Source organism: Mastigoproctus giganteus, chromosome 7, assembly GCF_048544385.1.
Source record: "Mastigoproctus giganteus isolate SK-2022 chromosome 7, ASM4854438v1, whole genome shotgun sequence".
Taxonomy (NCBI): Eukaryota; Metazoa; Arthropoda; class Arachnida; order Uropygi; family Thelyphonidae; genus Mastigoproctus; species Mastigoproctus giganteus.
The window spans coordinates 141,221,526-141,248,707 of NC_143581.1; the positions used below are offsets into that span (position 1 = coordinate 141,221,526).

The 27,182-nt window shown below is 38.1% G+C and overlaps 2 protein-coding genes across 2 annotated transcripts in view; one reads left to right on the plus strand and one right to left on the minus strand.

The window, feature by feature from the left end:
- The window catches only part of LOC150083234 (uncharacterized), a 480,979-nt gene that overhangs the window by 117,465 nt on the left and 336,332 nt on the right, over positions 1-27,182 (plus strand). The window lies entirely within an intron of this gene.
- The window catches only part of LOC150083235 (uncharacterized), a 242,844-nt gene that overhangs the window by 51,849 nt on the left and 163,813 nt on the right, over positions 1-27,182 (minus strand). Inside the window, exon 8 of the mRNA XM_090378444.1 lies at positions 17,869-17,931. Within this exon, the coding sequence (XP_090234570.1) occupies positions 17,869-17,931 (63 nt within the window). The remainder of the gene's footprint in view (positions 1-17,868; positions 17,932-27,182) is intronic.

Sequence of the window (27,182 nt, forward strand, 5' to 3'; positions counted from 1 at the left end):
ATAAACTGAAACATGTTGGAATTATTGGAAAAAATCTAAGATGTATTGCTGGGTGGTTGCAGGGAAGAAGCAGAGGGTTGTGATTAACAGATTTTGTTCAGATTGGTGTAAAGTCAGAAGTGGCATCCCCAAGGATCGATTCTGGGACTACTGTTGCTTTTGATTTTCATAAACAACATTGGCAAAGGGATAGAAGGCGTGATGTCAAAATTTGCAGATGACGTAAAGATTAGTAGAGTAGTTAATAATCAGTAATTATGATCAGTACCAAGCAGCACTCCTTCAAGATGACTTGAACAGGCTGAAAGTATGGTCAGAAAAGTGGCAGCTATGTTTTAATGCTGCAAAATGCAAGGTCTTACACTTGGGGAATAGTAACCACCAGATAAATTATACACTTGGTTGGGTTGAAATGATAACAGAAAGTAGAGGAAGAAAGGGATCTGGGAGTTATAATCTGAACAGATATGAAGTTTTCTGAGTAGTATAAACAGGCAGAGAGGAAAGCCTATGGTGTCCTATTGATGAACATTATCCTGTAGAGATTATTATTATTATTATTATTATTACTAGCCATATAGTGCAAGGAAGCCTCAGGCTTATGCTGCACCAGCTAAAAAAAATTTCCAAGTTACCCTGAGAGAGAGAGAGAGAGAGAGAGAGAGAGAGAGAGAGAGAGTCAGAAACAGAAGGGAATCACCAAGAAAGAGAAGAATGATGATATCCAGCTCAGGACCCTGGGTGTGCCAAGCCCATACTCACCAGATGTGAGCCCCTGGGGTGAAATATTGGTAATAGTCCCACTGTATAAGGCAGTTCTAAGACATTTGGAATACTGTATTCAAGTATTGAGATCTCATATGAAAAAAGACAATGAGCTTCTTGAAAGAGCCCAAAGATGGGCAACTTGCACAGTGAGATCGGCATAAGAGTGATCATTAGGAAAGAAACTGAATATGTGGGCTACAGAGCTTGGCAACCAAGCATCTGAGAGGTGACCTGATTGAGGTGTATAAAGCATTGAGAGGGGTTAGTAAAATGAATGAAGGCAGAATTTTCACTGTTATAAAGAATTCCAGAACTAGGGGCCATAAATTCATATTACAGGGGAGGAGGTGAAAGTGTATTGATGTCTAATGGCACCAGGGGTTTCCCCCATCTCTGCATTGCTTTCATTGTGGGTGTACCAGTTCACTGGGAAATGCCAGAGATTTAAAAGTGTGTGATGTCGTGTACCGTCGTTCACCTGGTCATTTGGCCACTGGACCCCTGCTGAGGCCCAACATTGCCCCACTTTCACCCCGTGGAGGCAGACCAGGAACCCAGTAGACTCATTTACTCTGGCAGGTCCTGCCGCGTAGTTTCCTGAGATTTCGGCGGCTAGGACCTATAAAAAAAAATTTTAAGTAATCGATTGCGCGATAGTGGTGTTGCTTGAATTTTAAAAGGCCAAAATATGGGCGAAAGGTGATTGATATGCTTAAATTTAGGTGTGTGGGGTTTTCGCTAGCGTACAGATAGAGAGGGTAGGGAGAGTGAAGAATGGGGGGGAGATAAAGGCAGAAGTATGGGGCCAATAGAGAAGGTGGACCCAGGTTTCAGTGGAGCAGGCCCATGCACCACTAGAGAGGAAAAGTGGGGGTGGCGAGGAGGGGAGGAGAAAAAACCCCATCCCCTCCCTTCCCCCACAGGGAAATGTGATTCAAAGATGAAGGGGGCTAGGGTGCCCTCTTCAGGTCGCCATATGACATTTGGCTGCACGTTGTTTTGTCGTTTCTAGTTGCATCATTTATGGGGCTAGCCCCGTCCTTGTGTTTTCTTATTCCTGCTTTGGGCGTTTTCTTTGGAGAGATTGGTTCCTTATTTGTCTCAGCTGATGGCGAATCACTGTCAGCCAGGCGCTGCATCCACCATCGTTGTTTGGCTGGGTCGGGTTATCTCAATTTGTCTTTGAGTGCTCAGGAGGATTGATCATTGTAGATGAGTCATACTCAATGTCTCTTGGGATGTCTTGTCCTTGTGTGGTTTTGCTTACGACATTCTCTTCAGTGGATCTTCTCATCAGTTCCTCATCACATTTCAAGTTCTTCTTGTGAAGAGGTCCCAGGCAAATCTGGACAGGATTTGGTATTCGTCCCTTGAATCCAATAGGTGGTGTTCTTGCCGTTGGGGTATAAATCTTAGTCTCGTTATGAAGATTCCCCGCAGGTCCTCGTATATGGGGCACTGGTACATCAGATGCTCCCAGCTTTCTCTTTTTCCACAAGGACAGTTTGGACCTTGGAGTACACCCAGAGTGGCGAGTTTGTCATTAAAGGGCCCCGTGGCCAGTCAGCATGAAGGTTGTGTAGAGGCCCGGGTGGAGCCACGCAGGTGACTTCGGGTAGGTTTTTTCTACAAGGGGGATGTATTTCCTCGTTACCTCGCCCTTGTGCGAGGTGGACCACCTGGTCTGCCACGTTTGTTTCAGGTGTGCCTGCAATCGTGCTTTCTCTTGTTTTTCTCCGGTTTCCGGTTCTATTGTATGCCCCAAGAAGGTAATCCCTTTCATTACGTAATATGTCAGGCCACATCTAATGATATCCAGATCCAGCGGCATGACTCCCACCAGAACCTGGAGCGCCTCTGTGCTGACTGTATTACAAGCTCACGTTATTTTCAACAATATTGACCATTGTATTGAGTTCAGGATCCTTTTGTTGGCTACAGTTGTCATTTTATGGTAGAACGTGGGAGCTGATTATGTGATTATGGGAATAAAAGTGGCTTTGTAATAAAGAGCCAGTGTTCTTTTGTTTAGTCCCCAGTCTCATTGCGTGACTCGGGCTACCATGGCAGCATAGTTTCTAATTTTCTTCAAGATATCTCATTTCGGTGGCGAACCTGATTGTGGCTCCGTTTATTTTTATCTGTGGGGGTCTTCTTGGATCAAGGGTTCCCCTGAGGAGAATAGATGTTGTTTTGGTGGGCGATATTACCAGGTAGTTCGCTTCTGCCCATTCCTGTAGAGTGATGAGGGCTCTGTTTGCTGCTATTTCCAACTGGGCTCTGGAGTTAGCCACCACTGTCAATATTAGGTCGTCGGCGAATGCCTGTGACTTGACGTCTCCCAGGTTGATATGCAGGAACTCATCAAAGACAAAATTCCACAACAGTGGGCCCAAAACTGACCCTTGCGGGCATCCTCTGTGTACTTCTCTGACTAATCTTTGATAAGGGGTTATGACTTCTATATTTCTCTGTGAGAGGTAGGAGCTGATGGCATGAAAGAGGTTTGTTGGAGTTGTGCCTGTCGGAGTCTGCCAAGGATGCTCGGCCACCAGAGGGAGTTGAACGCCTTGACAAAGTCCACCAAAATGGCCAGGAAGTATTTGCTTTGGCATTCTTCTACTGCAACGAGGAGATTCCTCACAGCGTCTGTTGTGGAGGATCCAGGCTTGAAGCCATACTGGTTTGGTGCATTTAAGTCCGTTGCTGTATAGTGTTGCTGTAGTCGCTTGTGTAGGAGTCTTTCATAGAGTTTACTTGCCACGGTTAGGAGCGGTATTGGCCTGTATGATTCTGGTTGTTCAGGGTTCTTGCCAGGATTTTTGAGGATTAATTTTAGGCTAGGACAGCTAGCTAGCTGTCCTCCACTGTTTTGGGAAGTATCCCACTTTCATACAGCAGTTATATAGGTGCAGAAGTAGGTTGGGTGCCAAGTCAACAACTCGCTTGATGATCTCAGGTTCTATCTGGTGTGTGCCAGGGCACTTTCTATTTCTAATCCTTGCTGCCGCCTGCTGCAGCTCTTCCAAGGTGAAGGGGGGGGGTCCTGTGCTTCTGGATCATAGTTATCATTCTGGTGGCAGAGTTCTCGCTGTTGTTCAGTTCTCAGTGCCACTTGCTCCCTGTAGATAGTATCCAGAATGTTGTTTATCGATTGTTTCCCATGTAGTGGTTAGCTGGCCTTGGGGAGTTCTTGTTGTTGTGAGTACCTCGCCTCTAGGGAGTTTGTTTGTAGTGACCTTGTACACCACTCCCCAGGGGTTGTTGTTTCCCGTTGTTTTCACTAGTTGTTCCCAAGCGTTTCTTTTACTTCTCTGAATCTGTCTGTATATTGGTTTCTTGCTGTCCTGTATAGTTGTTTTAGTGCTTCTACCTTATGCGCCGGCCACGTTCTGCGGGCTCGCTGGAAGTCCTTTCTTCTTCTTGCTACCTCCTTCCTCAGTTCCTGTAGCTCCAGGGACACAATGGGACCGCTCCGGGCATAGGATTTTTTCTTTTTATTGCAATTTGAGTGACATTTGTTATGAGATCCGTAGTCTTTTGTTGCTGGGCATACGGCTCAGTCTCCGCTTGGATTTTTTGATATCTAGAGTGGATTACTTCAGTGAGCATTTCTTCAGAGGTTCCAATCAGCTTTGTTGATGGCGAACCTATTGAGCTGATTCTTAGTTGCTGAAATTCTGACAAGGTTTCTTTTGATCTGGAAGGTGTAGGAAGTTTTCTTTTAGCAAACAAGTTGTTAATTGTTGGAATAGGTTGCCTTTGCAAGTAGCCGAGGGCAATAGTTTGAATAAATTCAATGGTCAACTGGAGAGTTACCTATGTGAGGAGGGGAAGCAAATAATTCATATTTTTTTATTTACTCTTTTTTTTTTTGGTCAATGCAGCAAAAGCCTGTGGCTTTCTTGTACTATATGGCTATTGCTATTACAAAGCAAATGTGTTACCTTTCCAAGTTTTATAATATATGGAAAGGCATGCATTATTTTTAAGGAAATTAACAGATTTTGTTGGGTTTTTTTTCTCACTACATGTGGTTTAGTAATAAAGTGCACTTCCACCTTAGCCACTAAGTCAGTGATTTCCAACCTTTTTTTTTTTTTAATAACAGCATCCTAAGTAATTTATTTTATTTATATATATATATATATATTATTTTATCTTTCTATTGTGGTTTATTGTGTTTATTTTCTTAATTACGGGTGTTTTTTTTCTTAATTACGGGTGTTTTCTACTCATAGGTATTATGGTTAATACATTACTGGTCTTTAAGCTAGCCTAAACTCGGTTATCTTAAATGCCCAGGGCCTATTCATTTATTATTTTTCAACTTGTTACGTATTGCTAAAGAAATTTTCATATTAATTATAGATGAAAAACTGTAGCAATACTACTTTATGACAAAATGATAAAATATTAAACATTTTTATACATTTATTGTATTACATCTTTATACATATTTGTATTACATCACATGGTCGTCAATCCCCTACTTCATCGGGGGCTTTGAGCGGATTGACGGTCCATTCGATGTAATGCATTACTTACTTACCCGTTTCTGTTTGTATCTATCACAGCTTTGCTATTTTGTCCGATACTGAATTCTAAGTTTCTTTTAAATTCCCATTTTTGTCCCTTTCCCATTGCTATTAGTTAAATAGGTATTATTTATAATAAATTTATTATGAACCGAATTAATATCCCATAATTTCTACAGCAACTGTGATAGAATACACAAAGCCCAACGGGTGAGTTTTTTAAAAAATTACAATAACTTTACTTACTTGATGTGTATAAGTGGAGGTCGTAGTGTCGAATCAGGAAAGTTTCCCATCCTACTTGATGTGTTTCGGTGGAGGTCGTCGAGTCGAAAAAGGAATGTTTCGCACCCTTAACTTGTTTTATAGATGGCTATTTTTATGGCTTTGTCGCTTTAGCGTTTCCCTGTGTTCCGATGGTGTTTTGGCGGAAGTCCCCGAACTTCAGGCCAAGGTCTATTATGGTGGTTTTGTGGCAGGTTAAATGAATTTATTTAGTTGTGTATTTACAATATTTTTACATTTATTTTATGTCTCACCTCGGACAGTGCCGGTACCCGCTTTTCCAAGGCGTAACAGCACTTGTTTGTCCAGAGGCAAAACTATATACATATATACAGCCTCTTACTATGGGAGAGGGGGGGGGGTTAATTTTGGCAATAGGTTGTAGTGCAGTCAGGCGACGAGCCTCGCCTGAGTGCAATAAACTTTTGCACTCAGGCGAGGCTCATCGGTTTATTGCACTCAGGCGAGGCTCGTCGCCTGACTGCACTACAACCTATTGCCAAAATTAACCCCCCCCCCTCTCCCATAGTAAGAGGCTGTATATATGTATATAGTTTTGCCTCTGGACAAACAAGTGCTGTTACGCCTTGGAAAAGCGGGTACCGGCACTGTCCGAGGTGAGACATAAAATAAATGTAAAAATATTGTAAATACACAACTAAATAAATTCATTTAACCTGCCACAAAACCACCATAATAGACCTTGGCCTGAAGTTCGGGGACTTCCGCCAAAACACCATCGGAACACAGGGAAACGCTAAAGCGACAAAGCCATAAAAATAGCCATCTATAAAACAAGTTAAGGGTGCGAAACATTCCTTTTTCGACTCGACGACCTCCACCGAAACACATCAAGTAGGATGGGAAACTTTCCTGATTCGACACTACGACCTCCACTTATACACATCAAGTAAGTAAAGTTATTGTAATTTTTTAAAAAACTCACCCGTTGGGCTTTGTGTATTCTATCACAGTTGCTGTAGAAATTATGGGATATTAATTCGGTTCATAATAAATTTATTATAAATAATACCTATTTAACTAATAGCAATGGGAAAGGGACAAAAATGGGAATTTAAAAGAAACTTAGAATTCAGTATCGGACAAAATAGCAAAGCTGTGATAGATACAAACAGAAACGGGTAAGTAAGTAATGCATTACATCGAATGGACCGTCAATCCGCTCAAAGCCCCCGATGAAGTAGGGGATTGACGACCATGTGATGTAATACAAATATGTATAAAGATGTAATACAATAAATGTATAAAAATGTTTAATATTTTATCATTTTGTCATAAAGTAGTATTGCTACAGTTTTTCATCTATAATTAATATGACAATTTCTTTAGCAATACGTAACAAGTTGAAAAATAATAAATGAATAGGCCCTGGGCATTTAAGATAACCGAGTTTAGGCTAGCTTAAAGACCAGTAATGTATTAACCATAATACCTATGAGTAGAAAACACCCGTAATTAAGAAAATAAACACAATAAACCACAATAGAAAGATAAAATAATAATATGTACTCTGTTCGTACCCGGGCATTGCTAAAACAGCTACCGGGACAACAGAAAAATCTAGAAATAATTTAAGGAAAACCACTATAAAAGTATATTAAAAGTAAAATACAACATAAATTATCATATTACTAAAGAATAATATATATATATATATATATATATACATATTATATACATAATATTACAAATTATATATATATATATATAAAATAATTTTATTCTTTACATAGAGGTAATAAATAAACATCAATTATATATTACCAAAAAATTAAAAAGATACCATACACCTTTTTATAATGAAATAAATATATAAATTTAAAAAAAAAAAAAGTTTAAGTAACTTAAACCCAAATTACGCACACCCCTGGAATGTTGTTGTGGCACCCTAAGGTGCCGCGGAACCCCAGTTGAAAACCACTGCACTAAGTCAATAAAAACAATATGCATGCATGGGCCAATCAGAACCTCCACTCAGTTGTGGAGACACCTTTGCATTCTGAAAAATGGGCAGTGTAGCATGAAGTTTCTTCAAATAGACTTATTGGACCAGTCTTTCTGAACTAATTTTCTTCAGTTTAAATGCAGAGCATTACCTGAAATTCTTTCAAGACCACTTTGACACAAAAAATGTGATCTTTCACTTCCAGATAGAATTTATTAAAGATAGAGTTATCTTTAATCACTTGTACTGGATGATAATGGATTGGATGGCCTTGGTCACCACACCAGATCTTGGTCTCTGGAATAATCCACAAGAACAATTTACAGGTACAATGCACATCGCATTGAAGAAAAACGTGAAATCACAGCTGCTATCTTTGAAGAATCATTGGTTACAGTTATGATAAACTTCAAATGATCTTAGATACATATGGATCAAATTTTGAACATATTTGAATTAATAATAAATTCCCATGGCACTTATGCATTTAATTAAAACAAGCTCACCAATAGCAGTGCAATGCATCAAAAAGTATATAGGCATTCCAAATTGTTCTTTCTTTTCTGGATGATGCTGTATATTTGTGAAATAAATTAAGAAGTTCTCGAGGGGCTTAGTTCTTTTTATAAAAAGCTTGTTCCATTTAGTTTGACTATTTATGATGCATTAATGTAGCGTTTCCCAAATTGTGTTCCACGGAACACTAGTGTTCCGTGAAAAATCGTAATTAATAATTAAAAAAATAAAATTAAATAAATAAATTTTTCATATTTGTAGCGCAGACCACTTTTGTATCATTATAATTTTTAACATTTTTTTGTTAAAAATATATGGAAAGGAACACCATGGAACACTTTATTTTGGTGGGTTTTTGCATAGAGAAGTAAAATTAAATAAATAAATTTTTCATATTTGTAGCGCAGACCACTTTTGTATCATTATAATTTTTAACATTTTTTTGTTAAAAATATATGGAAAGGAACACCATGGAACACTTTATTTTGGTGGGTTTTTGCATAGAGAAGTATGCATAGAGGTAATGACATCTATGAAAAAGTAGCAATGTGATCTAATATGCGATTTAGCATGGAGTACATGGGTTGAAAGAGAAGGGGGAAGCAAACCAACATCATAACTAAACCCACTCCCTTGTATAATTTTTTTTTGATATCAGTATTTCAAAATATTATTATTAAAATAAATGACCATGGATTTGTGGTTGAAAAAAGGAACTTTAAAACGAGAAGCAAGTACTTCTAGTAGTGCAACTGTGGTCGACGAAAACGAACACAATATTGTCACACTTCAAAGTGAGGATGAACAATCGCAGCCTTTTGTTCTCCAAAAATCTGAAGTGAAAAGACAGTAACCAACTAACAACTTAAAATCGAGAAAGGAGTTCGACAAGGAGACACAATATCTCCGAAGCTGTTTACTGCTGCCCTTGAGGAAGCTTTCAGAAGTTTAGACTGGTCGCAGAAAGGAGTCAATGTGAATGGAGAGTACCTAAACCATTTACAATTTGCAGATGACATTGTGGTCATAAGGCACGATCCCAAAGAATTAGAGGAAAATCTTAAGCAGTTATGCACAGTTAGTAAGGATTTTGGACTAAAGATGAATATGGCTAAAACAAAAGTAATGATGAACAAGTATGCCACAGAAAGGGAAATAATGATTGAAGGAGCAGTAATTGAAAAAGGTGGAGTCATATACTTATCTGGGACAAGTTATTAGCTGTAATAATGATAAATGGCTGGAAGTCAAGAGAAGAATAAATTTTGGATGGATAGCATTCAGGAAATATAGTCACATACTGAAGAGCAATATCCCAGTTTGTCTGAAACGTAAAATAATGAATCAATGTATACTCCCCACCATGACTTATGGAAGTGAAACTTGGGCACTCACCAAAAGAATGGAAGAGAAGCTAAGAACTACACAGCGAAGAATGGAATGAATTATATTGGGAATCAGACTGTTAGATAAGAAGAGAAACACATGGATTAGGCAGCAAACTCAAGTAAAGGACATTCTTATCAAAACAAAAGAACTAAAATGGTCTTGGGCAGGACACATAGCTCGAAGACATGATGACAGATGGACTAAGAAAATAACAGAATGGTACCCAAGAGGAGCTAGAAGAAAACCTGGAAGACAAAGGCGGAGATGGATAGATGAAATTCATGAGTTTTTGAGTAGTAAATGGATGGCCAGTGCTCAAAATAGAAGGAACTGGAAAGTTGCTGGAGAGGCCTTCATCCTGCAGTGGACTGAAAATGGCTGATGATGATGATGATGATGAACTAATAAAAGACCAACACGAAAGTATGATGACAGTTATTTGAATTTCATCTTTACATGTGTTGGAAATAAAGATGCTCTTAATTCACAGGGCGTCGTAGGTAATAAAATATTAGCAAAAAGTTCTTTGGCTCTCGCTAAGCTTGTGTTTCGTCAGTGTTCCCTAAACATATAAGTGTTCCGTAAATATAATGTGAGATGAAAAGTGTTCAGTGACTAAAAAAGTTTGGGAAATGCTGTATAAATGTAATAAAGTTGGGGGGGGGGGGCAATATATATGATGTATACATGGCAAGATAAGCAGTTCCTTAACATAATGTAGCTGTGGCAGTAACCTGCTCTTATTCCTGCGCATATGCTCTTTGGACTCTCTCCAGCCACTGGTAAAATGTAGACAGCAAGATCATGCATTAGCTGATCCAGGTAGCATTTGGCCTACAAAAACTATCTCAAAGCTGCATCTTCGAAATGCAAGGAATATTGGATGATACTGCATTAGAAGAAATGGGGAGATTAATGCAGTGTCATCCAATATTCTCTAGTGACCTAATATCACAGATGACTGCATGCTGGTCATGTAGCATGGACATGACTAGCATACTGGGAAGACCTTGCATACAGGAATATATCTATATATATATCCAGGAGTCTAAGAGCCCTACCAGTGTGTGAAGGTGCAAACAGTGGATTTAGTTGTTTCAGAAAACTGGACTTTGCCAAAATTATGTAATTGAATCACCTGAATATGAGCTCTGTAAGCATTTTACACTCCCAAATGGCATATTTAGTTATTATCACTGGAAGAGCATTCATAACAAACCCGTAGGGACCAAATAATTACTACTGTGCATTTTTTTTTTTTTTTTTGCTAGTATTTATATGTATTAGTATTTATATGTTTCAAATATTAAGCAATTTTTCTCAAGCCAAAAAATGTTTCAACACACCTGCAAAGAAGGCAGCCATCACACTTCTGTTTTAAAATTAAGTTCCCCATATCCCAAATTCAACTGTTCAAGAAATGAAACAAAAATCTGGCTGCTTTTATTTTTATTATTTGATTAGATGTTATCTTCAGATACCACCATTTTCATAAATTTTCTGCCCAATGCTTCTTGTATGCAATACTGCTGAACTTAATGCTATTTTTCTGAAACACACCAAACAAACCAGAGTTTCATTCTGGCTTGTTTCATTTCACTGATTTGGTTCTCTGTTGTAAACAAAAACTCTTTAAATCCACAATATTTTCCAATAATATCACAAACCATTTCATGCATATCAATACTCTTTGTTGCAAAGTGTAAACAATAGTAATTCACATAAGTGAAATTCAAGCTTTATTATAATTCTAACAAAAGTTAAAAGTTCACTTATATCTGTAATGTGATGGAAATATGGATATTTAATGATAGTATTCTTGAAGTTATGTGAAATATGTTAGTCAATATCCACTATTCATCCCATGACAGCATGTACTTAAAGCAGGGATTCTCAACAGTGGCAATATTACCGCCAAGGGGGCAAAAATTGGTTGGGGGGGTGCAGAAAATAATGGGATTACATGTGGCTCTCCAAAGTTTAACTCTACTCGGCACCATCTTATTTCTTAATATTTAATTTCTCTCATTGGGTTTTCTTTTCCCGAGATAACTGATTTTTAACATATAGGTATATTATATTAAGAGTGAGTGAGAAATTTTGATAAAAGGAAGATAGTGGTTGGATTTAATTTAACCACCTTTGCTTTTCATCGGCATTAAATGCCTAAGTGCTTCCAGAGGTAATGTCTCCGCAATCCTTGTCATTTGTGCCTTTCTGACAGTTGCAATCTTGGCAGCGGCATGGTGAGCATAGTTTATTTATTTATCCTTCTGTTTCATTGGTCAATATGTGAGGAATGGATGGGATGAGGAAATGTTTCAGTCTATTGTTTCTACTTCCTAAGCAACAATTAGTATTGATTTATTGTGTCCTTGTGGAAGTTGTTTATTTTGATCCACAGTGCTTTTGTGAGTGACATGGGCTATAAGAGTTAAAACTAATAAAAATAGTTTATATTTTATTATTTAATTCTTTGTAGTTATTCATCCCATCATCAATCATGTCAAGTATCAACTGTATCTGAATGATTATCTAGCATATAGTTTCATTCGAATCAAGACAGCCTATGTGTCTTGTGTGTAATAGTACTTTTTCAAATGAGGCTATGAAGGCATCAAGACTTTTAGATCACTTAAAAAGGAAATGTCCTAATAAAATTGGTAAAATATTGAATATTTAAAAAATTTAAAACAGAATTTTGAGCAATGCAACACTGTTACTTCCTTATTTATGAAGAACACACAAACAAATGATAGAATGATTGTCTTATAAAATTGCAGAAATCATTGCAAAAACTGGTAGTGCTTATACAGTTGCTGAGACTGTTATACAACCAGCATTAAAGAATGTAATTTCACCAGTGATGCATAAAAATCCTGTCAATATCTTAAAAGCATTACCATTGTTCAGCGATTCAATCCAAAGCTGAATCAATGAGATGTCAGTTAATATTGAAGAGCAGCTAATTGACATACTGAAAATGATAAAATTTTCTATGGTATCCTGTGCCACTGATGCTGTTACCTCCATGGTTGTAAGACAAAGGTTTTTTTTTTTATTATTATTATTATTTTATTTATTTATTTTTTTTGTTAGTTGTTGGCACATCAGCTTCGGTGGCCATATTGCACCTCCCAAAGTTTTTGCATTTTCTACTCTGATCCAAGCCTGATGCGTGATTCGAACCCGCAACCTTTGGGTTTCCAGGCAGGCACTTTACCCACCCGGCTAGCCCGGTCGGCATAAAGGTTTTATAACCCACCTAAAGGAAGTATGTCTTGAAGTTAGCATTAGTATTAGTAGAGGCATATGATGCAAGAAAGCAAGCTTATATAGCATCAGCAAAAGAAAAAAAAAAAAAAAACCACGTTAGTTCCATGGAGCTGAAGGTGGATCTGTGAATAATGTCATGTGAAATGAAAATACCGAATAAAATAAAACTGATTTTATTAAGCCTAAATTTTATTTTTTCATTTCACATGACGTTATTAACTAAATGAAACTCAACCGCGCTGCTCAACAAATGCAAAGTAACTGAGCAAAGTATCTTCAGAACAAATTACATCATCCTACTGACACTCGATAACTCTGCTTCATATAAGTTACAGGTGGATAGGCGAACAACTCAACCGTACTGTTCAACAAATACGAAGTAACTGAACGAAGTAGCTACTTTAACAAGTTGTTCAACTCTCGAAAACTAAAAACCAGATTTGAAATCTATTTATATATCTTTGTAGAGCAATGCGGTTGTTTTGCTGTGGTGATGCAACAATTTTTTTGCTCAATTGTACACAACTTGTTGCATCACTGCAATTGTTGCATCACTGCTATTGAGAGTGAAAGTAACCAAGGCGCAATGGCAAATGACCAAAATGTGAACTTTTTGTTTTTTCGAAAAAAATTATATGTTATCAAAATTTCTAAATTTTTTCTTGCATATTTCTCGACGGCATTATAAACCCAACAAAATAAGTATAAATTTATTATATTTTTGTCTATTAGTTTCGGAGATATAACAGCAGTTAGGGGTTTCACTTTTCATGACATCCTCAGCGTCCTAGGGTACCCCAAGTATAGATGTTATTCACGTCAAAAAAACCTTCCCATTTCACCCATCCATTCATTCCAAATGCTTGTCTAGTTCTGCCTTGAACTTATTTAAGTTTTCAACTTCCACTATGACAGATGGAAGTTTGTTCCAATTATCAACCATCCGCTGGCTGAAAGCAAATTTCTGCACATCTCTTCTACAATTTCAGTTTCCTCAGTTTCAATTTATATCCTCTCAGGTGAGTAATCTGAGCAAGAGGAAGAATCCCATAGCATTGAGCTTGCTCAAACCATTCAAGGCCTTATACCAGATCCAGTTAGATTACCTCGCAGGTGCCTAGTCTCCAGACACTGCAATTTGCAGAACTTAAATCCTTAGTAACGGCAACCCTTTGTTCGACTCACCAATCTCGTTGCCCTTCTCTGTACTCGTTCCACAGCAGCTCTACATCCTTCCTAAAATAAGGTCTCCAGACCTGTATGCAGTACTCAAGGTGTGGCCTGACCATTGCCTTATACAAGGGGACAATTACCTCCTTTGTTCCTGCTAGCAAAATTTCTGTATATCATTGACAAGACACTATTGCTACTCTTGCAGCCTGTCTACACTGAACAAAAAACTTCATATCTGCCTGCACAATTACCTCCAGGTTCTTTTCATTCTCTACTACCCTGAGTGTGGTACCACACAGTTGGTATGTTTCTCTGGGGTTACTGCTACCCAGTACTTTACATTTGTCAATGTTAACTTCAGTTGACACCTCTCAGCCCATCTGCTCAACTTTTCTAGATTCTGTTGCAGTAGTATACTATTGTTACTGTCATTAACAGCCCTGCCAACTTTCGTATCATCTGTAAACTTAAGACATTAACCCTGATATACCTTCATCATTGATAAATACAGAAAACAGCACTGGGCCCAACACTGAACCCTGGTGGGGGGGACTCCACTAACATTAGTCCATGAAGAGCAGTGTCCATTGATTACCACTCTCTTTCTCTCACTCAACCATCCTTTTATCCATTGTAGCAACTTGCCCTTAATGCCATACTGCTCCAATTTGTACAGTAGTTTTCCATGTTCAACAGTTCTTGCAATACACTACATTGTACACCAACATCATCTGCTTGGAAACAATATTAGTTCAGTTCTTCATCCATCTCTCAGCATAGTTATTAAAACTATCAATAAAATAAAGTCACACAGCAAATATCATCACCCTTTCAGAAACTTTTGTGTTGATAATGAAGAACAGTATGTATGTGAGGCTTCTTTTACATACAGAAGTCAGATGGCTTTCTAAAAGAAACTATCTAACAAGATTTATAAACCTTTTTGATATGATAATTAGTTTTTTAGAAAGCAAGGGAGACACAGATTTAGCCAACGAGATCAGCAAACACAAAAACAACATATACTATATGGCTTGGATTTTTCAATAACTTAATGAAGTCTCACTTCAACTACAAGGGAAATTAATTACAGTGATAGACTTCAAATGGGTATTTAAAGCTTTCACTGAAAAACTGGAAATATTTGAAAGCAAGTAAATGAGAAATCAATTTCGTGGTATTCAAGAGTTAGCTGAAATCAATGAATCTCCCACTGAGAATGATCTTAAGAATTATTCAGATCATTCATGTTCTTTAAAAGGTGAAATGAAAAATAGATTTTCAGATTTATTTTCTTTTGAACTGGCATTGCATGCAATTGGATGAGATGCCAGGTTTGCTAGTGAAGAAATTCAAGGACTGGTTGAATTAAAATGTAAAGAAGAATGCAATAAATTCAAAAAAGGTGAAATGGCTGAGTTGTGGGGATCAAAAAGAACTAAACTTCTTTATCCAACAATGTGGTCTGATATCGACAAAGTACATCTTTGTTTTCTGTCTTATATGGTTAAAAGAGGTTTTAGTTTATTAATATTTTATTTACTGAAGGAAAGAAACAGAATTGATTATATGTTCAAGAGGAGACAGAGTTAAATTTACTAACATCATACTGAACATTGAACTTTTAGCTAAGAAGCATCAGGCTCTGGGATTCCATTGAATAAAAAGAGTAAGTATAAAGTATTTTCTTGTTTAAAATTTCATGGGGGTAATTAGGAAAAAAAATTAGCAGTTGCTCTTGACATCTCAAAAGCTTTTGATCATGTTTGGAATAGAGGTCTTCTTAACAAGCTTCCATCTTATGGTTTCCCAACTGTTTTTTGTAATTGGTTATCCTTTCTCTCTGATCACTCACTGAAGGTAATGGTAGATGGCTCTGTCTTCTAACTTCTCCATGAATGCTGGTGTCACCTAAGGTTCAGTTCTTTCCCACACTCTTTTCCTCTTGTATATTAATGACCTTCTTCCATTGGCTGGAAATCCTATCCATAGTTTTGCCGATGATAGCACATTGCATTCCACTTTCCATTTTGAGAAACTGTGTTCTGCTCAATCAGCTTCAACTTCTCGAAAATCTGCTACCAATTCCTTAAATGCCAATATCCAGGTAATTCTCCAGTGGGGCAAAGACAACTTAGTTGATTTCAATCCTTCTAAAACTCAGTCTTGTCTTATATCTCACAAAAAGGATTCTTCTGCTCCTATGCTTATCTTTGGTGACACTCCGATTTCTAGGCAAAATGATATCTCTCTTTTGGGGATTTCCCTGACTTCTAATCTCTCTTGGCACAAGCACATTACAAATACTGCTTCCTCTGCATCTAAAAAACTTGGTTTTCTCTTTCACTCTCGGCATTACTTTTCTTCCAAACAGCTTTTCGCTCTGTACAAATTGCAATTCCACCCTACCATGGAATATTGTTCCCACATCTGAGGCGATGCCCCCCAAAACCTCTCTTAGGCTTCTAGATTCTATTCAGAAGAGGGCAATTAGGTTAATTAATGACCCCTCTCTAACAAAGTCTCTCCACTCGCTGTCCCATAGACGTACTGTTTCTGCTGCATGCCTCTTCTACAAATACTTCCATGGGTACTGTTCTTCTGACCTGGCTTCTATAATTCCTGCTCTCTCTTTCAAAAAAGTCCGAACACGTGCCACCACCAGCCAACATCTATTTACTGTCCAACTTCAAACTCACAGAACTAACTTTTCATCTTCCTCATTTATTCATTCAACTGCTGTTTTCTGGAACAACCTTCCTTCGTACGTATTTCCTGAAAATTACAGTCTACAGAAGTTCAAGTCCAATGTCAATAAATATCTTCTTTCATCTTCTCAACCTCCAACCAAAGCACGGTACTAAGTATTATAGGTTCTAATAGCTCTCGTGTTTGGGGTTTTCAAAAAAAAAAACTGATTTAAAGAAAATAATGGCTTCTAGCCAGTTGGGGGTATCATTCAAATCCTGGGAAATTTTAATTTAAAAGCAAATTCCTACCACCAATGAAATTATTTCTTTGTTTTTGCAATTTCATAACCATAAATAGTATATGAGGATACAGTCAGAGATGTAAGAAGCAAAGACAAGATTTTTAAAATTTTCATCATAGACTGAAAAGGGACAAAGTTTAGTCTTGCACAGCATCCAATTTCACATTGCTGACTACATTAGGTTTGAGCTGATAACATTTTTAAAGATGGATTTGTTTGCTTGAATGTTTCTTCTTTATATCACAAACAATAGTTAGCACTGGAAAGTGGCATGATAATTATTTTCTATTTAATAGCACATCTATTTAATAGATGTGCTATTAAATAGAGATTTTTTTCTATTTAATAGCAAAAATAGCACATCCAAACCAATGCAATCTACTATTTTTATTTGAATAAAATAAATAATTGACCTCCTATGCAGAAATCAAAATGTTGATTTTTGTCCAGTAATCAAACTTTTGCTTTGTTTTTTTCAAAATACATAGTTAAAAATATAATTAGAAGAACTCAACAAATAAACTACATTCCACTGGACAAACAAATGTTCCCAGACACAATACTGTGCTATATTTCACAGTGTTACAAGCAGTGACAGTCAAGTTCATTCACTAGTGGTCACTTTATTTAAAATAAAATAATATAAATTATGAAAAATAATGCAGTACACTTTATGCTTGATATTTTGTAGTTTGTGTACAAAAAGGCAACTATTTACATTTATACGTATGACTGTTTCTCTGTTCAACTTACCTCTAAAGTTATATGACTTACTACATAATTTTATGTTTAAATGATTCTTGTGAAGTCATATATAACTAACACAAATGATTGCAACTGTAAAAATTACAATAACTCTTTGAACTGTACTTGAAAATGAGTGAACAAAATTTAAGTCTGATCATGTACAGAAAGTTAAAGCATAGTAAAAAGGTTTACAGCGATATGCATAAATAGATACATACCGTTTCTGAAGAAACAGCTTTAAGGTCTTCATGTTTGTCAGTTATCAAGGGTAAAGCACAGGGCTATTAAAAATATACAGAAAAATATTACCAGAATCTATTCCAAAATGCAAACACTGTGATAAAAGAAGTATTTAAATTAGTCACAAAGTTTAAATCGATGACTTAAATTAAACCTTAGAAAATTAATGAATACTGCTAAATGAAGCTATATTATGATTTAAGTTCATATAAAATTATCTTTTGCATAATGATACAGATTTGGTGCAGGTGTGTTCAAGAAGTTTACTACTGCTAATTACAATGTGGAGAACGTATTAAATGTTTATATTGTAACAGAATATTGAATTAAATATGATTTTTCAGCAAAAACTGAAGCATGTAATGAGTGTTATTAGAATAGACAATTTTTTAAAATTTGTTTAGTTTTCTTCATGTATTTGTGAATACTAAATACTTTTTGCACCTGTCTACAGGTTGCAGAATATGTCTAATTGATGGTATGTCACCAGACCGCCCTGATTTATAATATATACTAAGAACAATCTGCCTTGATGGTATCTTCATCTTGTCATGGTGAGGGAGCTTGTGTGCTCTGACAACCCTGGGAGCCACGCCAGTGATAGCCTAGCTATCAGAAGAGACACCTGAGCTGGACAGTTCCTCATGGATAAGAGCCAGACCAAGAGGGATAACTAGGAGAAGGAAAACTCCAATACAAACCATAGTGGTGGGCAGCAGCAGCACTCACTATTACCAACCTCAGGTTGTTAATATTAACATTAACTAGGCTCAAGACTGGAAACCTGAAGACTTAGGCAAGCCTATGGATACAGCTCTGTGATGTGGAAAGCAAGGGGAAACTACCACATTAATCATCCCAAGGATACATAACCAACCAAACAACAAAACAAACTGGCCCTCAGTCCCAGGCAGGCCTTAAATGGCCAGGGGGTGAGAAGAATTGCCCTGTTTATTTCCTCAAGCGATAAGCCTTACAAAACTAAATTCAAAAACAAAGATCAACCACTTAAAATTGTGGCATGGAATGTCAGAAGTTTGTATCAAGCAGGGAAATTAGAAAATGTTGCAAAAGAACTTGATGACACGAATATAGATATCCTGGGTTTAGGGGAGGTGCGATGGCCAGGACAAGGCAAAATGAGTACAGTGAAAGGCCATAAACTCATATGCTCTGGTGGAAATTAACACCACAGAAGAGTGGGAATTCTTATCAGGAATGAAAAGATCAGATTCCTAAATGGATACTGGGCTTTTTCAGACAGGATGGTATCACCCCAATTTAATACTCTTCCAATACCACTTAATATGGGGTTGGCACATCCAGGGCCTTGAGTTGGATATCATCATTCTTCTCTTTCTTGGTGATTTCCTTCTACTTCTCTCTCTCTCTCTCTCTCTCTCTCTCTCTCTCTCTCTCTCTCTCTCTCTCTCTCTCTCTCTCTCTCTCTGGGTCACAGGGTAAATCAATTTTTTTTTGGCTGGTGCAGCATAAGCCTCAGGGTTCCTTGTACCATGTGGCTAATAATAATAATAATAATAAGATCATACAGGTTTATGAACTAACGTCAACATACACTGATAAAGAATACCAAGATTACCTAAAAGACTTAAAGTACATCCTAAACTGGGCCAAAAGAAAAGGAATCAATATAGTTATGGGAGATTTAAATGCCAAAGTGGGAACAGGCAGAGTTGGCAACACTGGTTGACTTCTGTCAAGAGCATGAAATGGTCATTACAAACACCTGGTTCAAGCTATCACCATGAAGATTATAAACGTAGAAGGCCCTCAATGAGGCCCAATCAAAGATTAATCGAAATCATATCGACTACATCATTACCAACCAAAGATTCCGAAGCATAATTAAAAGCATCAAAATCTATTCTGGAGCTGATATCAGCTCAGACCACTGGCCCGCTAATAGGGAAGCTGTTTATAAAATTTAAAAAAAAACACCGGTAGAACCTATTTGTCTGCTTCACTGACTTTAACAAAGCATTCGATTGCTTGAAACATGATATCCTCTTCCAGCTCTTGAACAATCTAAACATCAATCCCAAGGAACTAAGGATACTACAGTTAGCATTAGCATTAGCATTAGTAGAGGCATTTGATGCAAGAAAGCAAGCTTATGCAGCATCAGCCAAAAAAAAAAAACCACTTCCACTTCACCCCTCTGTTCGTTCAAAATACCTGTCCAGCTGAGCCTTAAACTTATTTAGGCTATCAACTTCCACGACAAGGGATGGAAGTCTGTTCCACCAACCAACCACTCGCTGGCTAAAGGCAAATTTCCGCACGTCTATCCTACATCTGTCTTTCCTCAATTTGAATTTATGCCCTCTCAGGTGATCATTCTGAGCGAGAGGAAGAATCCCATCAGCATTGAGCATGCTCAAACCATTCAATGCTTTATACACCTCTATCAGATCACCTCGCTGGTGCCTAGTCTCCAGACACTGTAACTTGCAAAACTTAAGCCTTTCTTCGTAAGAGCACCCCTTTGTTCCATTCACTAATCTTGTTGCCCTTCTCTGTACTCGCTCCAGCAGCTCTACATCCTTCTTGAAATGAGGCCTCCAGACCTGTATACAGTACTCTAGGTGTGGCCTGACCATCGCCTTATACAATGGAATAATCACCTCCTTATCCCTGCTGGAAAAATTCCTGTATATCATTGACAATACTCCATGAGCTACTCTTGCAGCCCATCTGCACTGCTCAGAGAACTTCATATCTGCCTGCACAACCACCCCCAAATCCCTTTCATTCTCTACCACTGTCAGTGTTGTACCACAGAGTTGATACGTTGCTCTGGGGTTGCTGTTTCCCATGTGTAGTACTTTACATTTGTCAATGTTAAACTTCATTTGCCACCTCTCAGCCCATCTGCTCAACCTTTCCAGATCCTGTTGCAGCAGCATAGTGTCAGTAGTGTCCTTGACAACCCTGCCAACCTTTGTATCGTCTGCAAACTTGGACATTAATCCCGATATACCATCATCAATATCATTTATAAATACAGAAAACAATAATGGACCCAACACTGAGCCCTGAGGGACTCCACTAATAACATCAGTCCACGATGAGCAGTGTCCATTGATTACCACTCTCTGTCTTCTCCCCCTCAACCACCCCTTTATCCATAGCAGCAATTTGCCTCCAATGTCACACTGCTCCAATTTGTGTAGCAGTCTTCCATGTGCAACAGTATCAAAAGCCTTTCTAAGATCCAAGTATATAATATCAAAGTTATTCCCTGCATCCAGTTCTTTTGTGACTGCATCATAGTATCCAATCAAGTTGGTCAGGCAAGACTTCCCCTTAACAAAACCATGCTGTGTCTGAGCTATAACTGAAGTCTTGTCTAAATGATCCTGCAGTGCTTCTTTAACCAGTGCCTCCATTAATTTTCCTGGAACAGAAGTTAAGCTCACAGGTCTATAATTACTTGTGTCAGCCTTTGATCCTCCTTTGTGAATTGGGGTCACATTTGCACATTTCCAGTCTATGGGTACCTCCCCTGAGTCCAAGGAAGCTCTCATAATTATGGCTAAGGGTTTGCTTACTTCCTTTGCTGCCTCCTTTAATATAACTGGATAGATCCCATCCACCCCGGGTGCCTTTCTTGTGTTTATCTTCAACAGTTTCTCCTCCACTTTACTCCCAGTTATTTCAAGATTCTGTAGCTTACTGCTAGAGTTGAATACACCTCTGGCATTTCCCTCGCTGAATAACTCCTCATGTGTGAATGTCGATGCAAAATATTCATTTAGTTTGTTAGCTACCTGAGCAGGATCATCAACACTTGACCCATCAATATCAAGTGGACCAATCTGATTCATCCCTTTCCTTCTAGAGTTTACATAAGTAAAGAACTCTTTGCTGTTTTTCTTTGCATCCCTTGCCAAGGATTTCTCGTAATCTGCCTTCGCCTGCCTAACCTCCTTTGTAACTTGGTTGCATATCAACTTGTATCTATCATAGGCTTCTGTGTCATGTGTTAATTTGTATGTATCCCATGCATTTTTCTTCTCTGCCATATGCCTCATTAGTTCATCTGACATCCATTTTGGCCTAAACCTTGAACAATATTTCTTAGTTGGTATGTAAAGCCTAGTAGCTTCCAAGATAAGTTCTTTGAATGCTTCCCATTTTGAATTTGCTGTTGGTAACATCATCAGTTGGTCCCACTGTATAGAATTTAAATACTGTCTCAGTCCGTCATAGTCGCCTTTACGGAAGCAATAACCCTTCCCTTTACCCCTAATGGTAGTTACCTCTTTGAGTAAATCCCACTTCAGCACACTGTGATCACTGCCACCTAGTGGTTCATTTATCTGCAGATTCTTAATGCATGAAGAATCACTGCTGATAATCAAATCAAGAGTATTACTCCCTCTAGTTGCCTCCCGAACATGCTGATGTAGAAAACAATCATCCAATAAATCCACAAAAGCCCTGCTAGTGTGTGAGTATCCAGCCCCCAAATTCCAGTCAATATCTGGGAAATTAAAATCTCCCATTATAAGACACTCTGATTTACTGGCCCACTCTATTTCCCTGTATAGTTCCTTATTATACTCATCAGAGTCATTAGGCCTATAGCACACTCCTACTCTCAATTTTGATCTCCCAATGCTTATGTCACACCAAACTGACTCAACACTGCACTGTCCAGCGATGTCGACTGGCTTCACTTCCTTGGTTTTTATGTGTTTCTTAACTAATAGCATAACACCTCCCCCCTTCCTATCCTGTCTATCCTTTCTGTAGACGTTGTACTCCCCAAATTGCAGTTCCGCATCCCTTATATCTGTGTGACACCACGTCTCTGATATCCCAACAATATCTGCCTTCGATGTTTTGAGCAATACCTCAAATTCATCAAATTTATTTACTAAACTCCTAGCATTGGTGTACACGCAAGTATACCTGCACCTGTTTCTATTCTTAGCTACCCTAACACAACCCATGTGTTTACTTGTACCGCAATGGCTCCCAGCAGTCTCTGAAATACCATACCCTGAACAAGAAGTGGCAATCGCTGTAGAGGTTGAAAACACAGACTGGGTACAAATCCAGAAAGGAGTGAGGCAAGGATGTCTGTTGTCTCCTGTGCTGTACAATCTCTACGCTAAAACCATTATAGATCTAATACAAGATTCTTAGGGAAGAAATTATTGTTAATAGTTCAGTTATTAGTAACCTGTGATACGCAGATGATACTGCCCTTATTGCAACATCAGAGGAAAAGCTACAAACACTCCTCAACAAAGTGTTAACAGCCAGCGAACAGATAGGCCTAACAATTAATACCAAAAAGACCAAAACTATGATGATAAGCAAAAACACCTTGCCTAGAATAAAAATACACTGTGGCAACCCCCCATCGAATAAGTGAGTAGCTTTAAATATCTAGGGAAGATCTTTACAAATATTAAAGACCAAGGCACAGAAATTAGAAGCAGAATTGGTATGGACAAATAGGTATTTAAGAATCTTAAGAACTTTCTGTGACACGAAACTGGATTTCCAGAAAAGATATTGAATGGCCAAATGCCACACATGGAGCACTTTCCTATATGGATGCAAGATCTGAGTTATGTGGAGGGCAGAAATCAGGAAACTGAAAGCCTTCGAGATGTGGATGCTAGAAGAATGCTCAATATTCCATAGATAGATCAGGTCACCAATGAGTAGGTCCTTAAGAGGACAAGGACTACAAGAACACTACTAACTACAAATGCAAAGAGAAAGACTGCCTACCTCGGGCATATTGTGGGCCTCTTATAATAGGGCCTAAAGGCAAAAGAAAGACAAAGAAAAAGTGGCTTGATAACGTCAAAGAATGGAGAGAGGGTCTTACAACAAAAGAACTATTTCACAAAGCAAGAGACACAGTTGGCTGGAAAATGTTCAAATTGAACACAGAACCTGAAGAAGAAGACGAAGGATAATAACGAATAATATACAGTAAGGACATATTGTGGGCCTCTTATAATTTGTTGTTGTAGCCTCACCAGAATTGAGAAATAAGATTAATTCATTTTTACCAATACAGTGGATTCCGGTTATTTGGGACACCGGTTAATCGGGGCGAATCTTAAAAAACAGAACCCAATCGAGAAAAATAGCCATGGTTTACTTCGCTTAATTGGGACAGCATGCCGTTTAATCGGGGCAGGAGACCGCAGCACTGGAGATTACCCTACGATTGTCTCCGAAGGTACCACGTGGTTCAGTCGAAATTCTGGAGGTCACAACCATAAAAAATAAAAACAATTAGCAGTCACCTGTTTATTGGGCTTTTCTGTTAGTGAAATCTATCATAAACGTACAGTAAACTCGATCTTACTGAATTTGCGATAATACCGACAGCTGGAATTCTGTGGGTTATTATGGTGAAATGTGTTTACACTTCCATGAAATCTTCAATTATATAAAAAAATTAATTTTCAGATGTTCTCTTCATTCCTATTTTTAAAGCTTTGTAACTTGTTACTCCCTTTTCACTTGCACGTATCGTGTTACTTGCAATTTGTGTGTGCCATGTTCTTTGTTATTGATTGCTTATCTTTTTAGAGTTTTAAATTTTAACCTCCATCCACAAATGTCAGTGAACAGAAATGTCAACTAGTTAGTATGTCCATATTACAGTACATATTAATTACTCCGATTATCACTTATATTCTTCCGATTTTCACGTATCATTTAATTTTTTAATTGGTAAGGTAATAAAGGATAAATTCGTGCTTAATATATCTTTACTTTTATAGCCTGTAGATAATATTCCTCCTATTCAGTTATAGCTCGGACACAGCATGGTTTTATTAATGGAAATTCTTGCCAGACCAATTTCACTGAATACTGTACTATGATGTGGTCACAAAGGAACTGGATGCAGGGAATAACTTTGATATCATATATTTGCACTTCACTGGGTGCACTTCAAAAGAAGTGCACCCAGTTGATATAGATGAACAGTGCACGGTTGAGTCAGTTTGGTGTGACATAAGAACTGCGAAAGCAAAAATAAGAGTAGGAGTGTGTTATAGGCCTAATGACTCGAATGAGTACAATGAACAATTGTACAGAGAAATAGTGGGCTAGTAAATCAGAATGTTTTATAATGGGAGATTTTAACTTCCCAGATACTCACTGGAACTTGTGAATTTGTCACTCACACACTAGTCAGACTTTTGTGGATTTATTGGATGATTGTTTTCTGCAGCAGCATGTTCGAGAGGCAACAAGAGAGAGTAATACTCTTGATCTGGTTATCAGCAGTGATCATTTGTGTATTAAGAATTTGCAGATAAAGGAACCACCAGGTGGCAGTGATCACAGTGTACTGATGTGGGATTTACTTAAAGATTTAATTACCATCAGGGGGTAAAGGAAAGGGTTTTTGCTTCCTTAAAAGCAAGTACAGTGGTCTCAGACAGTTTTTAAATTCTGTACAGTGGGATCAACTGACGATGTTACTAACAGTAAATTCTAAGTGGGAAGCATTCAAGGAATTAATCGTGGATGCTACTAAAAGTTTCATTCCTATTAAGAAATATTGTTCAAGGTTTAGGCCTAAATGGTTATCAAATGAACTAAAGAGATTCGTAACAGAGAAGAAAAATGCATGAGATGCATACAAATCATCAAGCGACTCAGAAGCCTAGGGCAGATATAAGCTAGTCTGTAATCAGATCACAAAGGAGGTTAGGCAGGCGAATGCAGATTACGAGAAATCTTTGAAAAAAGATGCGAAGAAAAACAGCAAGGATTTCTTTACTTATATAAACTCTAAAAGGAAGGGGATGAATCTGATTGGTCCACTTGACATCGATGGTTCGACTGTTGATGATCCTGCTCACATAGCAAACAAACTGAATGAGTATTTTGCATCTACATTCACACATGAGAAATTATTAAGGTTTGAAAATAGCAGAAGGTTATCAAATTGTAGCAGGGTACTTAATGATTTTGTAATAACTGAGAGCAAGGTGGAGCAGAAATTGTTGAAGTTAAACATAAGAAAAGCACCTGGAGTGGATGGGATCTATCCAGTTATATTAAAGGAGGTGGCATAGCAACTAAGCAAACCCTTAGCCATAATTATGAGAGCATCCTTGGACTCAGGGGAGGTTCTCACGGACTGGAGATGTGCACATGTATCCCCAATTCACAAAGGGCGGACCGAAGGGTGACACAAGTAATTACAGACCAGTTAGCTTAACTTCTGTTCCGGATAAAATAATGGAGTCACTGGTTAAAGATGCATTGCAGGATCATCTAGACAAGACTGCAGCAATTATTCAGACACAGCATGGGTTTGTTAAGGGAAAGTCTTGCCTGACAAATTTGATTGGTTATTATGATGTGGTTACAAAGGAACGGGATGCAAAAAATAATTTTGATATCATATATTTGGATTTCAGGAAAGCTTTTGACACTGTTGCGCATGGAAGACTATTGTACAAATTGGAGCAGAATGGTATTAAGGGTAAATTGCTACAATGGATAAAAGGATGGTTGAGTGCGAGAAGACAGCGGGTGGTAATCAATGGGTGCTGCTCTTCGTGGACTAATGTTATTAGTGCAGTCCCACAGGGTTCGGTGTTGGGCCCACTGTTGTTTTGTATATTTATCAATGATATTGATGAAGGTATATCAGGCTTAGTGTCGAAGTTTGCAGATGATACAAAGGTTGGCACGGTTGTTAATGACAGTAATGGCAGTGTGCTACTGCAACAAGATCTAGATAATTTGGGCAGATGGGATAAGAAGTGGCAACTGAAGTTTAACCTTGACAAATGCAAAGTACTGCATATGGGTACAAGTAACCCCAGAGAAACGTACCAACTGTGTGGTACTACACTTAAGGTGGTAGAAAAAGAACAAGACCTGGGAGTAATTGTGCAGTCAGATATGAGGTTTTCTGAGCAATGCAGACAGGCTGCCAGGGCAGGTCATGGGGTTTTGTCAATGATATATAGGAATTTTGTTAGCAGGGAAAAGGAGGTGATTGTCCCTCTCTATAAGGCAATGGTCAGGCTACGCCTTGAGTACTGCGTACAGTCTGGAGGCCTCATTTTAGGAAGGATGTCGGTTTGCTTGAGTGTGTACAGAGAAGGGCAACAAGATTGGTGAGGGGAATGAAGGGATCCTCTTACCAAGAGAGGCTAAAGTTCTGCAAATTGCAGTTGCTGGAGACTAGGCACCTGCGCGGTGATCTGATTGAGGTGTATAAGGCTTGAATGGGTTGAACACACTGAATTCTGATGGGATCCTT